At 46.3% G+C, this 13,254-nt stretch overlaps 1 protein-coding gene across 6 annotated transcripts in view; it reads right to left on the bottom strand.

The window, feature by feature from the left end:
* Positions 1-13,254, bottom strand: part of EDA (ectodysplasin A) — an 87,218-nt gene that overhangs the window by 10,825 nt on the left and 63,139 nt on the right. For all 6 annotated transcript variants that reach the window (XM_054215282.1, XM_054215283.1, XM_054215286.1 and 3 more), the window contains exons 3-4: positions 4,628-4,657; positions 791-970 (exon numbers count right to left, since the gene is read on the bottom strand). In XM_054215282.1, the coding sequence (XP_054071257.1) occupies positions 791-970; positions 4,628-4,657 (210 nt within the window). The remainder of the gene's footprint in view (positions 1-790; positions 971-4,627; positions 4,658-13,254) is intronic.

Below are 13,254 nucleotides of genomic sequence, written 5' to 3'. Positions count from 1 at the left end.
TATATTTTTTTAATACCAGACTGTTCATATATATATATATATATAAAAAAAATATATATATATAATATATATGTATAACAAACAACACTGATGTCAACTTCCACTAATCTGCATTTTAAAGAGTTATTAAATCCAGGGATTTTAACAAAATAATTGGCACATGCCTCCGTGAGAGATAAACGGTATGGTGCAGATACAAAGAAACAAAGAGAAATGAAACCAAGAACCGCGGGAGAAAAACATATTTCCGTCTGGTAGAGGCGGCAAGCTGCCTCAGTTGGTGCGGTTCCTGGGCTGTGCTAAGTCTCAGCATTCCCGGTCCGGCTGCAAAGCTGGGCTTTGCGTCGGCTTTAGAGGAATTAACACAAAGTCTGAGTCACCGCCAGGAAGGGCCACCTTGCAGCCAGTTTGCGCGCACAGAAATCGCCCACTGGCAGACTTCAGTAGGACGCTTAAAAGCAACCGAGGCTCCGCCGGTCTTTGCTGCTCCTTCTCTGCATCCTCCTCCGACAGGCACCACCTGTCCCGGGGCATCGCACCCCCGCACCCGCCGCCGCGGGGCTCCCACCACGCTGCAGAACTGCTGCTGCTCCTCTCATCCCCCCCGCGGGCGCAAGGACGAGCCCAGGAACACCCGAGTCCTACTCAAAGATGCTGCACCGTGGCGTCCAGACCCTACGCTGGCCTCAGATGGAAACCTGGAGCTTTTTCATTTATTTGTACAGCACTGTGGCATCTTCTGCATCCCCCCGGCGTGCAGGGGCTCTGGAGAAGGGGACAAGCTGGTTACCTGAGGGGCCCTGAAGTCCAGGTGGTCCCTGAGGGCCCGGTGGGCCAGGGGGGCCGGGCGGTCCCATGACGGTTGTGCCAGGAATCCCTGGGATGCCGGGAATGCCGGGGGGACCCTGGGGCCCGGGAGGACCTGGCGGTCCTTGGGGACCATTGGGACCCGGAGGACCAGCCTTCTTACCTGAAAAACAGAAGGTCAAACGTTAGCTTCTCCACACACTGAGCGTGGGATGGTCTTTTACCCACAGGAAAGCCCTGGGAACGAGGAAAGCAGAAGACAGGGGATGGCTCGTCGCTGGCTGGAGGGCAGGGATGAGGAGGAGCACCCAAGGGTGGGGTTGAGTGGAGGTCCCACGGCTCTGCACCATGAGGACAACCCTGCTGGCAGGGCAGAAGCAGGTCACCGCCTTGCAGGCTCCTTTTAGCATTTATAATTACATTTAAATGAGGCACGTGGACTCTCTGAGGCCTCCCAAGAGATGGAGGCTTGGACGGTCTCTGTCCCAGAGCTCTGGCCGCAGCCCTCCCCTGGCCACCCTGCTTTAGGTGTGGGGGGCTGGGACATCCCACAGCCCTCAAAGGCAGCGTGCCCGGGAGCTGGTGGCACCCCTGCAGCAAGGTGGGGATGTCAGGATGGCTCCCTCCGACCAACCGCGTGCTGCAGTGCAACGCAGGGAAAAGTGGGGTATTTAAAGTCGAGATGAACCTCTCCGCAGTTTCTCAGTTTTTTCCCATTTTTTGATGGAAAACGGCTGCAATCTTTTCCACCTGCTGCATACGTATGCGTTAGGATATAATCCCCGTGGCTGGATCTCCTGTCTGAGGGAGAGAGGTGCCTCCAGAGGGCAGTTCAGAGCTGAACTTCAGCTCCTCGCCACCAGCTCCGAGCGCCCAGGGCCATGCGGGGGGCGTCCCCACCAAGCGGCACGATGGGGACGCACTATAGTTGCGCGAAGGACTTCGATGCTACAGTGCCTCGAAGTATTTAAATGTGCGTTTTTTTGGGCTTTGGATGGAGGGGTAAGGGAACGGCGAACCCAATCAGGAGGGTGAAAGCGCTGAAGAATTGCCATGAGCCACAAACACATCTCACCGCGCCGTCCCAGGAAAAGAAACAGCACAACCACGTAAGCAAAAACTCTGAGCAGGTATATACATACTGGACTGCAATAAGGTCTGCAGGGAAAGCCTGACCTGCGCTCTCCTGATTTTCCAGATCCCTGTGAGAATTGACGTTCTTTTCATGTAGTTTTTAAAATGCAATTTTGTGACAGCTTTTACGCCAGAGAGCTTTATTAAGTTAGCAAAATTGCTTCAATTGCTGAAACAAAGTCCACTGTAGGACAGAATTAAACACTTTTTTAGATGACAGCAGCAGTTAGGTTATGAAATAATGGTTATTGGAATTGTTTCCAAGTACATTTATGTACTTGCTTCTGTACTAAATATCCATCTTTGTCATGGAACAAAACTACAAGGAAAAACCCATCTATTTTAGTTAGTACAGAAGTGGAAAACTCTGGATGGCCACTAGCCATGAACAAGGGCACGTGGAAATCAGCAGAAGACAACTGTGCGGTTTAGTTTCAATGGGCAGAAAACTCAGTTAAAGTGAGCAGGGCTGATCACAGTAATACTGGTACTAAGGGGACAAATCGCGTTCGCAGCAGTATTTCTGCCCAGATTAGTAGCCATGCCTCCAAATCTGAGCTGGCCACAAGCCAGCCTTCCTCTAATCCAGCAATTCTCCTCCTCCTCGGGATAATGCCATCCTTTGGAAAGTATCGCCTTGCATCAAACCCCTTACCTATTTCCCCTAAAGCACACTTACTACATAAATTCTTCTCATTCACATCCTCTCCGATCTAGGCCATCCGAATGAAGGATCGTATGCACTAAGTCAGGAATCCGGCTGCTGTCACTCCTTGTTTTCCTTCCCAAGAGGGATACACATTACAGCTGGTTTAACTAATCTGTCTCTGAAATCTGGTCTGCTACTAAATGAGCTGCTAGTTTAGCAGTAAAACAATTGCACATAATTCCGACGCCGCACAGGGACACTTATTTTCTGTGCATTCCCGCTCCTTCAAGTACTTTCAACTACTTTTCTGCATTAATGGAGCCTCACTTATTAAAGTCACACGGGGGAAAAACCAGATATTCAGCCAGTATAAAGCTCTTGATTCATCTTCTGACCGAGGGGACCCCAGCCCCACCGTGAGCAGCTTTTCAGGGAGGGTCTCCAGCACCCAAGTCCCAGCGTGCCAAGTCTCCGTCTTTACCCACATGCACCAGACAGGCTCCGAAACTCAAAGCAGGCAGAACCAGTAAGTTTTCCTTAATCATCGTTCGCCAAACAATAAGCTCTCACTCGAAAAAAAAAAAAAAATTAAATGTGACAATACCATAAAATTAAACTATTTTATATAGCGCTACAGCTGTATATAATATAGCTCTCCGAGATCCCCCTGCTACTCCAGGATTGCTATGAATACCACAGTCATCGTTTGTTATTAGTTCGCCTGATTTAACACGGGTTTAGGGTTTCCGAGTTTTGTTAGGACAAACTTCTCGCACATAAAATTTTATGCTGCTTTTGAGAGAGTAAATATAAACTAAGTTTCTAGCTGGGGCCCGTCTCAACCTCTCAGCTGTAAATTTTGAGCTTGTACCCGCGGATTAAAAGCAATTTGATGTGCTATTAAAGTAGCACAGAACACGCAACGCTCGGCCGCTCTCGCTGCCGCAGGTCGTGATGGTGGGTCGGAGCCCGGGCCGTGTACCAGCACCTGAGGGACACAGCAAAGTGCAGAACAGCTAACTTTTCTCTTAATTAAACATACATTAAGTGCAACAGGTGGTAAGCAGACTGCGGGAGCCCCTCGGCAGACGGAGCTCCGCAGGCTCCTGCGGCAGCACAGCCCCACGTCGCACAACAGTTTCTGCGTTTCTCGTAACCTACAGCCCGTTGTGAGCGTGCACCGCAGTTTTTATAACGTGCACGGAAGTGTTTTGATGGTTACAAGGAGCAAAAATGGGTAATCTGACTGTGTTTCCCTGAAATCAAGACTGCAGCATACTTTTGCGGAGAAGTTTATAAAGCAGCTCAGATCTTTGGAGTCGCTCAAGTTCCTAGTAGCAAGTACGGGTATGGCGGTAAGCGTTCCCCAGCAGCCCTACACAAACACGGACGGCATCAGACGTCCCAGGGAAACACGGGGCTGCCTCCCGAATAACCCAAGTCACAACAACTCATCGATACGCGTTTTAAAAAATTACCCATTGCAAACAGCTTGAGGAACATAAGCAAGTCAGACAAAATACCCGTGGGCTGACCAGCACTCGGAATGGACAGATAAAATAATACTTCTGAGGTTAATACCCAACCAGAAGTGAGATGCTGAGCCTATCTACATTGACTTTGGTGGGTCCGAAGGAGACCGCAACCTGCAGCAAGATGCACGGCAAGATAAGGATGAAAACTATAGGTGTTGCGGCAGAGACGGCCTGGCAAACAGCAAGTGGCCCCCGATAGCTGGTACGTGACTCAACTCCACCCAACTGTTTAATTATAGCATCTTCAGAACTTCCTTTATCTTTTCCGGAAGGCTTTAAGGAGTGCCGATGCTCCCCTGCCGCCGCTGGGTCGTGCAGCCCCGCCATGGCCACGCGGGAGCAGGAGAGCAAACCCATGGTCTGTGGCGTGGGACCACGCACCACGTTAATCCCTGCCCTCCCCGGAGAAGGAACCTGCTGCTGGTTTCTCCTTCCTAAAGACAATTCATAGCCAGGTAACACAGGCACAGAAAGGAAAATTAAATGAAAAACTCAAACTTACCCTTTTTCTTGTTTTTAACTGAACTTGGACCTACAAAGAAAAGAAAAAAAAGAAAACTCGTGAAATTCAGTGATCATTTCATCTTAGAAAAATCCCCACAGCCACCAGCACCCACCGACCCAGAGGGTGTTTCTCCAGAGCTGGGACAAAATTGGCAACAAAACCGGTAGGCCCAAAGATGTAGAGCCTTCCGTTTTCTACAAACAAGTGCCGTGAAGGTATAACGATTTCACCGGGACCCAGATCTGCTTCACCCTCTCTCAAACTACCAACCTGTGGCTGGTATAACACAAGTGAGTGAGTTTTGGTGGGCAGCTCTCCCCCTAATTGCAAAGATGAGTTAAACCACCTGCTTCTGGCCAACGGCAAAGCTCAGGGGAGGATGTTCTTCAACCTTGAGCCAGAGCTTTAACCCCAGGGACCAGCTTAGTCCCAGCTCTGCTGAACACCGCTGAGTTTTGCCATACGTATCTCCTGAAGCCGCTGATAGAAATATGGCATGTCAAAACTTCAGACAGCAGAAATCCTGAGACGCAACAGAAACCATTTAAAAATACGATCCCTACAACAGAGGATTATTTTTCAAGTGGACAACGGATGCTTTTGCGGTCTACGCAGCCGTACGTGAAATTTCTCTGTTAGCTTGAAATCGCCCAGCTTCACGTTTAAAGCTAACGTGTTTTACTTCCCAATGAGGACAGGTTACAAGAAAGTTAGCGTGACTCGGCTCTCAGCTGAGAGCGGTATCCCAAATAGTTGCAAGCCAAGTTGTTTAAAAGTAATATTAAAATACTAAAAAATACCCCAAAAACACAAAAGCAAAGAATTAGCATGAACTGGCTCATTTAAACAATGGGAATACAAGCCTCCCCAGCAAGAAGTGAAAATATTTACAGTGAAGCTGAGAAACTACATGGCTTTTTGAGCAGAAGCTGAAGTGTGAAACATGTTCCATTGCTTCCTCAAAAATTAATCAGGGTTGGGAATGAACTGTAAAAATCCCCAAATATTCCCTCGCTGTTCATCAGCGAAGTCCCTCTAGAATCTGGGTTTAAACACACAGCGAGGACTGAAATCACCTTTAGCTGAGATACGCTTATAATGAATGGAAGGTAATGAGGTTGCTTCCAATCAGCACTGGTAGAGAAAGACAAATTAGCAATTAGTACAGAAGCGCCACGTTCCCATGGCTTCTTAAAGGAAGAATGAGAGGACCAGAGAAACACCCAGTAACCTCACTGATGCCTTTTCAACAGCAATATTAATTTGCCTACTTTATGCTGTTGGGTCATGGGAAAATTATGGTATTATCTCATTTATTATTTCTGCTAATTTACTGTTTTTTTTACTAAGCCATATATTCGCAGCATTAAAACATGCAGATAGGGTGAGATGTTTCTAACAGGGCCAGTCCCAGTATCGTGCTGGGGAGCAACACCGAAGCCAGCCAGCAGGTCCAGCACCAGCAGATGAACTGCAAAACCTCTTACGTTTGGCAAAACACCCACAGGGTCGTCTTCTTTTTTTTTTGGCATTTTCTGTGCTCCTGTGATGCAGGATGAGCCGCAACCTCACCGGCGATTTCCGCCAGCCCCCATCTTAGGCACCAGCTAGTTAACAACATTTCCAGTGAAGAGGAAAAAAAAACCGTCTGGGGGACATCATTTGAAGAAACCAACCCAACCCAGCAAGCAAAATGCGAGTACCACGTATGTGTCTCCCCAGACCTCGGAGTCACGAGAGTTTATTTCATGTTATATATATCACACCATTAGCGCTATAACCAGAGTGAAAGTACAAATAGCTGCGGCGAGCCAAACACATTTGAAATGGATGGAACCAATTAGCTTCAAAGATGAATGGGAGGAATGAGAACCACATGCGATGTCAATGTTCACAGTCTATATTACAACACACGCATCTGTTCCAGGCACGGCAGAGAGAGATGTTACGGCTGTGCAAGTGAATCTTTCGACAAACACAAAAATACTTCTGACATGAAAAAAAACACAATATTATTAGCCTTGGGAGCTTCTGAGTCGCTGGGGCTTGCATCTGTTCGCCTCTCAATAGAAGGGGGTGGATAATTTAATTGTAGCGGGGAGCCATAAGGTTCATCCAGTACACGGGAAGACAGAATTTTCCTCATTTTTGCTCAAAATGGTAAACTCATCGGATCTTTCTCAATTTAGTCTGAAACGGTAACAAAGTCTCCTACTGAGTTTGGGGAGCAGAGTTCCATCAAAATAACAGATCTACATTCCTTTCAACACAAAAGGTGCTGAGGCTCGAGGTTCGAATGCTTCACTTGACATGCACTGGCCCGACACGTGTGTGCAGAGGAGAAGAAACCCAAACCATGCTTTTCTGAGGCCACGCTCCAATATTTAAGCAATAACGTCCGTTAGACGGCTGCAGTGGTTGAATGCATTATGACCTGCTGGTTATCTGTTAGTTGATGGAGCAGGTTAAATACCTACCAGTTAGGCAAGTGTAAGTCTTTCATAGAGTCTTCTCCTACACCGTTAATCCCACCTCGCCATCCCCGTCCTCCTGTGGAGACGCGCCCGGTTTCAAAGCCTTTCCCACTACCCACGTTTATTTAGTGTAGTTTCATGGAGGCCATTAGATGACTCGATTACAAGGAAGGTCTATGAGAAGATACTTTTTTTCGCTCCAAGATGCAGACTACAAGCACGCGCATTATGTTCCTCTACAGTATTAAAAGCCTTATAAAAAAAAAAAAAAAGTGACAGGATACCTACTGCTGCTGTGGAGTCCACAAGCCCTGCCATCTTCTTGTAGAAGAAAATTGGTTTGACTTGAAGAATTCTCCACCCATCAACGCTGTCCGCTACCGCTCTCGTCTCTGCTTTCAGGGGCTTCACTGCGGTGCATTTGAGGATTTATTCCAGTCCCGGTGGGATCTGAGACTAACCCGACTGGTCAGCTGTTCCCCAGCACCTCGTCTCCCTTCTTTATAAAAATAACCTCAAGTTTGCTTTTCTGCAGTTTCCTGGCATTACCTCTGTTCCTCATGAACTCCTTAAGGTATCCGTTACGAACTTATTAGAGATGAAGCTCGTGGTCTTGCCTGCTGGTATTAAATACGACAGCTACCCAAGAATAGCTGGTTTTCTCCATATGTGCTCACCCTCGACTTTTGTACTTCTTCCTACTAATCCCACCTATCCCCCACCTCTTTCCGCATGCTGTCTGCTCGTGTTTGAGGTCAAACCAGACCCCAGACCTAGGGAAGTCCATCCCCTTCTACATTTCCTGTCTTTCATCTGAAATTAAATTTATGCTTATGCTCTAATCCATCCTTGAAGGAGCTGTCAGCTCTGTTCAACTCCTCATTTTAGCTTTGCTTTGCAGAGGAAGGAAAGTTGACAAGAAGTGTTAATACAGAAGAGGACCAGAATATCGGAGAGGACAGGCTGGATGGCTTTGAAGGATACAGTAATAAGCATGGAATGAGATTTAGTCATACAAAATGCATAGTCCTATAAATTATATATAGAGAGGGAATAATAAACTGTTCTGCTGGATGGGGGAGCTCCTCAGATGGAGCTGCGGAGGACAACGTCTGCACGCGCTGAGTTGCTGTTGCACAGCCAGGAAAGGCAAAAATACAAACCTAAAACAGAGCAGTGGAAATACCTCCAGCAGATATGGGGCAATACTGATGCCCCTCAGTAGGGGGGGCTGAAAATCCTAGGAGTAATGCAGTCAATCCTCATCATCTACATACAGAAAGATTGATTTTAATGAGAACAATTTCACAGAAAGGCTCCTGGGAAGGTCAAGAAGTGGTCAAGCAGAGCTTGCCTGCTCGGCCATCAATGCTGGGAAAGGGATGAGAGCACCGCTGGGAAAGGCTACGGTGATGGGCATGGAGGGAGAAGACCTGTTAGGACTTAAAGAACGGCACTGGCACATCCTCATGTGTGCAAATTGCTCCCAAAGACCATTAAACTGGGAATGAGAAGGCTTCTTCTAACCTCCAGAAGGAGGAGAACAGGTTTGAAGGGAGTCTTCTGGCTCAGAGCGAGCCCTCCGGCATCACGGGTCACTGCTTCAAAGTCTCTCAAAAGTTCATCAGTCCCTTTGGAAAGTGGTGAGATTATTTTTTGCCTAACCACTAAAGCCATAGCTACTAAGCTCTGAAACAAGGCCGCTAGCCTGACCTGAAACGTTTAAGCTAGCTACCTGATCGACTTCTAAAATTTATAATCTCTTTCATTGGATTTCCTGTAGGAAAAGCCCACCAGCTTTTCACCCACTGTAATAACTCAGGCCAGCTCTATCATCTGCCAGCTGAGCTCTCCATCACAGGGCGGGATTTCCCCAGCAAAGGTGTTGGAGTCGCAATACTGCGTGCCAGGCTTTTGAAGACCCTGAGTTTGAACAGCGCTCAAAGACCTAGACGTCCTCAAAAGCTTATTTTCTACATCTGTTGGGAAAATAAAAGGGAATGATAACCGAAAAGGAGGGAATATAAAACCAGCAAGACTGGTAAACTTTGAGGGAAAGGTACAAGTGGGAAAATACAGCTCTAGATGATAACAAAACAGCCACCCTGGAAACCTTCTGCCCGCAGAACCATCCAGCTGGGCATCTGCAAGGGAAAGGCTCCAAGCAGCGCCAAGTCACTTCTTCTAGCAGAAGCACTCTGGCCACGGGTTTTAGCAACGAGCCAGTTCAGATGCAAGCTTCTCACTTAAGCTGAAGAAAACATTTGCAACAGATGAGTTTTTTCTTGTGTAAAACCGCAGCTGTGGCCCAGCAAGCAGCAGAAGACATCTAACCGTGCTTCAGGGAGCAGGTTCTAGCCCCCAGCTCCTGCAGCCCTAGCATCTGCTGGATCATTTCCAAGGGCTTCAGAAAAAAAAAACAAACAAAAAAACCAGATGGTGATGCAACTTGAGGATATTACATATGACATGTTTTCTCTTATAAAGATTAATAGAGTTTACTCTACCCCCCCCTCCGCCCCGCCCCGATTTTTCTTTCTGCACGCTACACACTGCTATGATTTACTATAAATACAAAAATATCAAAAACTTCTTTAGGACATATGCTGATATAAATAGTATATTAAAAAAACACTGCGTTCCCTTATTAGTTATGTGTGTGGATTAACAAGAAATAGTTTAAATTCCTGCAAAACAGTTCAAACTGGTTTTATTGACGGGAACAGATCTTTGTAATTACGCTTATTTTATACAAAACCTATAAAAGGCTGACCATTCTAGAAACCAGTCAAACAAAGGACGAGTACTTCCTAAAATTCTCAGTTGCCAAGAGCAGAACAAAGTCAAGGAGTGCCACTACCATATTCTAGCAGCATCCACATTCAATCCAGAACAAAGACGTCTACTGATGTCTTCAAGGTGTTCAACCATTTTCGCCAAGGTACACTGCGGCAAGCACCGTGTCCTCTAGAGGCTGTGCCAACCCATTTTCAGCATTCGCTGCCTGCTCCTAGGATTATTAAGGCATCCCTTTTCTATTTTCCTAGCACTAAATTAGTATGGTGTATCATCAATCTTCTTACCTAAGCACAGCTCTGGTTTGGGGAATACGTAAGACCAAATAACACAACCGAGCCATCTCCATATTACCACCACCCCTCTGCCCCCAAGAGATGAGAAGATGGAGGTACTGAGAAGTTATCCTCATCGCAGCTCACAAGCAGAATCAGAGGCAAGACCTTCATGATTAATGAGATGTTAGTGTCCTCCAGAAACACCACATTGCTTCTCGCTCATCCATAAAATAAGCATAAGGCGACCCGAAATCATTAAGTCTACAGCTACTTTCAAGATGAATGTCTAATTTTGAAGATGAAAACAGAAGTGGTGAGCTCTGTGTGACTTATCTAATATGCACGTTTTTAAAACTACAACATCTTTGTGCACTAAAAAAAATAATATTAAATTTCATCTTTTTCTTTGAAGTATGAGCTTCTGGGTGTAGATGGAAGAAGAACATTAGATTTAATGATCACTGTTCTCAACAGCTATGGAAATTTGTGCACAGTATTTTTCCAAACCCTGCTAACCATCTGGTTTAACAAAGGGACCACTTGCTAAATCTCAGACAAAGCTCTGAATACTGCCCAAATCCACCAGTAACTTCTGCAGAATAGATAGCTAACAGATTTTTAAATGAGTTCCTGGACATTAGTCAGGATACCATTATTAATGGAGTTATTGAAACACACAAGGGTGCCGGACAAAACGAAGTTATTCCCCATTTGCATGCAGGGATGTTTTTCCTCAAGGATCCTGGATTCTCAGTAAACACAATGCACAAAGAGAAGAGAAGAAACAGAAGCGAGCACGACAACCAGGCTCTGCCATGCAGCGGATGAGTGTCCCAGGACTCAAGTCCTGCTAACCCTCAGGCTACCAGTCAACCCAGCAATGCAGGTTGTCTCCATCTCTCATAGAAAGCTCTGACCACCAAGTGCCCTCCAGTGCGAAAGCTTCCCCCTCTCCGGGAAGGAAGTTCTCTGCCACTTGGGGCTTCCTAAAAAAGAGGGGCAAAGCAGCTATCAAAATGTTACCGTTCCTGACCCAGGCCTGGGAATTAATCAGTCCCGTCAACTTTCACAGACATTAAGACCAGAAGGAACCATTATGATCATCAAGTATCTACCCATTAAGCCTCCCACCAATCCCTCTATCTCTCTTTGACCAATACTAAAGGCAGGAGGGGAGGAAAGGAAAGCTCGAGTGTTACTTGCGATTTCAAGTGAAGAAGAACCTACTACCTTCTTTTGTTGTTGTCTCAATGAATAATAAAATACTCCACTTTAGTCAAACTTCCAAAACTCAGCTGTTTCATTTACAGAACTGGTGTACCGATATTTACTTCATTCACATGGGTATGAGATATGTAAGGCTTTTCAAATATTTTTAAGTGCGGCGTTATTAATGCCAGACTATGGTGGAGTTGGGGAAAGAAGGATGTTAGCTCCCAAACACATGCTTAATCTAGAACATGTGGTTTTGGGGGAGGTTTGGAACCAATATGTTTTCAACATTTTCAGGAAATTTGGTCTATCCAGATGAAAGCTTCTTGGACCCTACTGAAATATCAGTCAGTGATACAAATACTGAAACAAGATTAATTTTTTCCCTTCCCTGAAAAAGAAAGTGCTTCTTCACCAATTCCAGAGGAAAAGGCAATGGATCTTGAAGAGCAGCTTTGGTATTATTACTCCATAATATTTAGAAAATACCATAAATTATAGATCTAGGAAAATTTCCCAGAAGTAAAACACATTGTGCGCTACTCAAAAGTTCTGGCATGCCTTGGCAGGGTGCTTTTTTGGGGGGTGGGATGAAGAAGGCAGGTCTTCTGCTAAGCATGCAGGAAAGATGTTGCCTTCAATTACAGGCAGAATGGCTGAATCCAAGTTAGGGATGCAATGTGCCCAGTACAAGGCTAGTACTAATTTCAATAAATCAGAATATAGTGAATATATTACAAAACAGAATGGGGAGCTCATTACACAACGTGGGGAAGGATGAAACAGTGCTGCTTAATATATTAGTATGTAAGGCAGAGCCCAAGGCCATCCAGATTTTCCTCAAGCACTATTGTTGCTTCTCTTTCTGCTTCTGTTTCAATTTTGTGTTAAACTCTTCAAAATTCATGTGTGAACACAGTCACCCTTAATTGTCTTTTACTGGTTACATCTTAAATTGAGATGCTCCATGAAGGCATCCCATAAAACAGCGTCCCCTCCTTGTGCTTCATCTAACGGTGCCTTCCTTCCACAGCAGTACCGAGTCATGCCTGGAGGACATCCCAGCCCGCTGCTCTACCTTCGGCGCACTTAAACTCTGTGCCCAGTAGAAACAAAAGCCCTAAATTTCAGAAATCTTTGCTTAGTGGTAGCCCTGTCATATTCTGGAGTTATAGGCTGTTAAGTCCCCAAGGCTGGCCCAGAGCCAAGTTATAGCTGACACTTCTTCTGATACCCCACCCCTGTGCTGAATTCAACTGCCTAATGCTCAAAGCCAGTCTCCTCCAGCCCGGGAGATCAAGAAGAGTTTGCAGCTCATCTTGTACTCTTTTTGAGGCACTCCCTTGGCTACATGCACTTTTTGAGGCTATTCTTCTTCTTCTTTAAGGACTTTTCCCATGTCTCCATATGTCTCCAGGGGAAGCATCCTGCACTGAGGTCTCCCCCGACACTTCTGGGACGCTATGCTGCTTGGCCAGAGGGTCTGAGAAGAGCTTGTGAATCAACACCAAAGGCTGAGAATCATTTCTCTTGTGGTGAGTTAGGTATGAGAGCGGCTTTCTGCTGCCTCACTGCTCTTCTCCTCTGAGCAATCCGTCAAAGGACAAGCCTACATCCATGTGTCATCCAGATGATCAGATGCTGCTCCAGGAGCCCCATGGATCAGTAGCCTGCTCCCTCCCTATTCCTCTGATCCCATACACCAGACCCCAGTTCAAGCCTATCGGTCTAAAAACAAATGGAGAGAAGTCACAGCTCACCCCTGCCCCATCTCTCGAGTCCCCGAAGTGACACTAGATGCCAGAGAGCCACAATCTCTCTTCCTCAGACAGCTTCAGGCGATGTAAGATCTCATCACGTAACA

The sequence above is a fragment of the Rissa tridactyla genome, chromosome 9 (assembly GCF_028500815.1).
Source record: "Rissa tridactyla isolate bRisTri1 chromosome 9, bRisTri1.patW.cur.20221130, whole genome shotgun sequence".
Taxonomy (NCBI): Eukaryota; Metazoa; Chordata; class Aves; order Charadriiformes; family Laridae; genus Rissa; species Rissa tridactyla.
The sequence above is the reverse complement of the archived record's forward strand: the minus strand, read 5'-3'. Positions and strand labels throughout refer to the sequence as shown.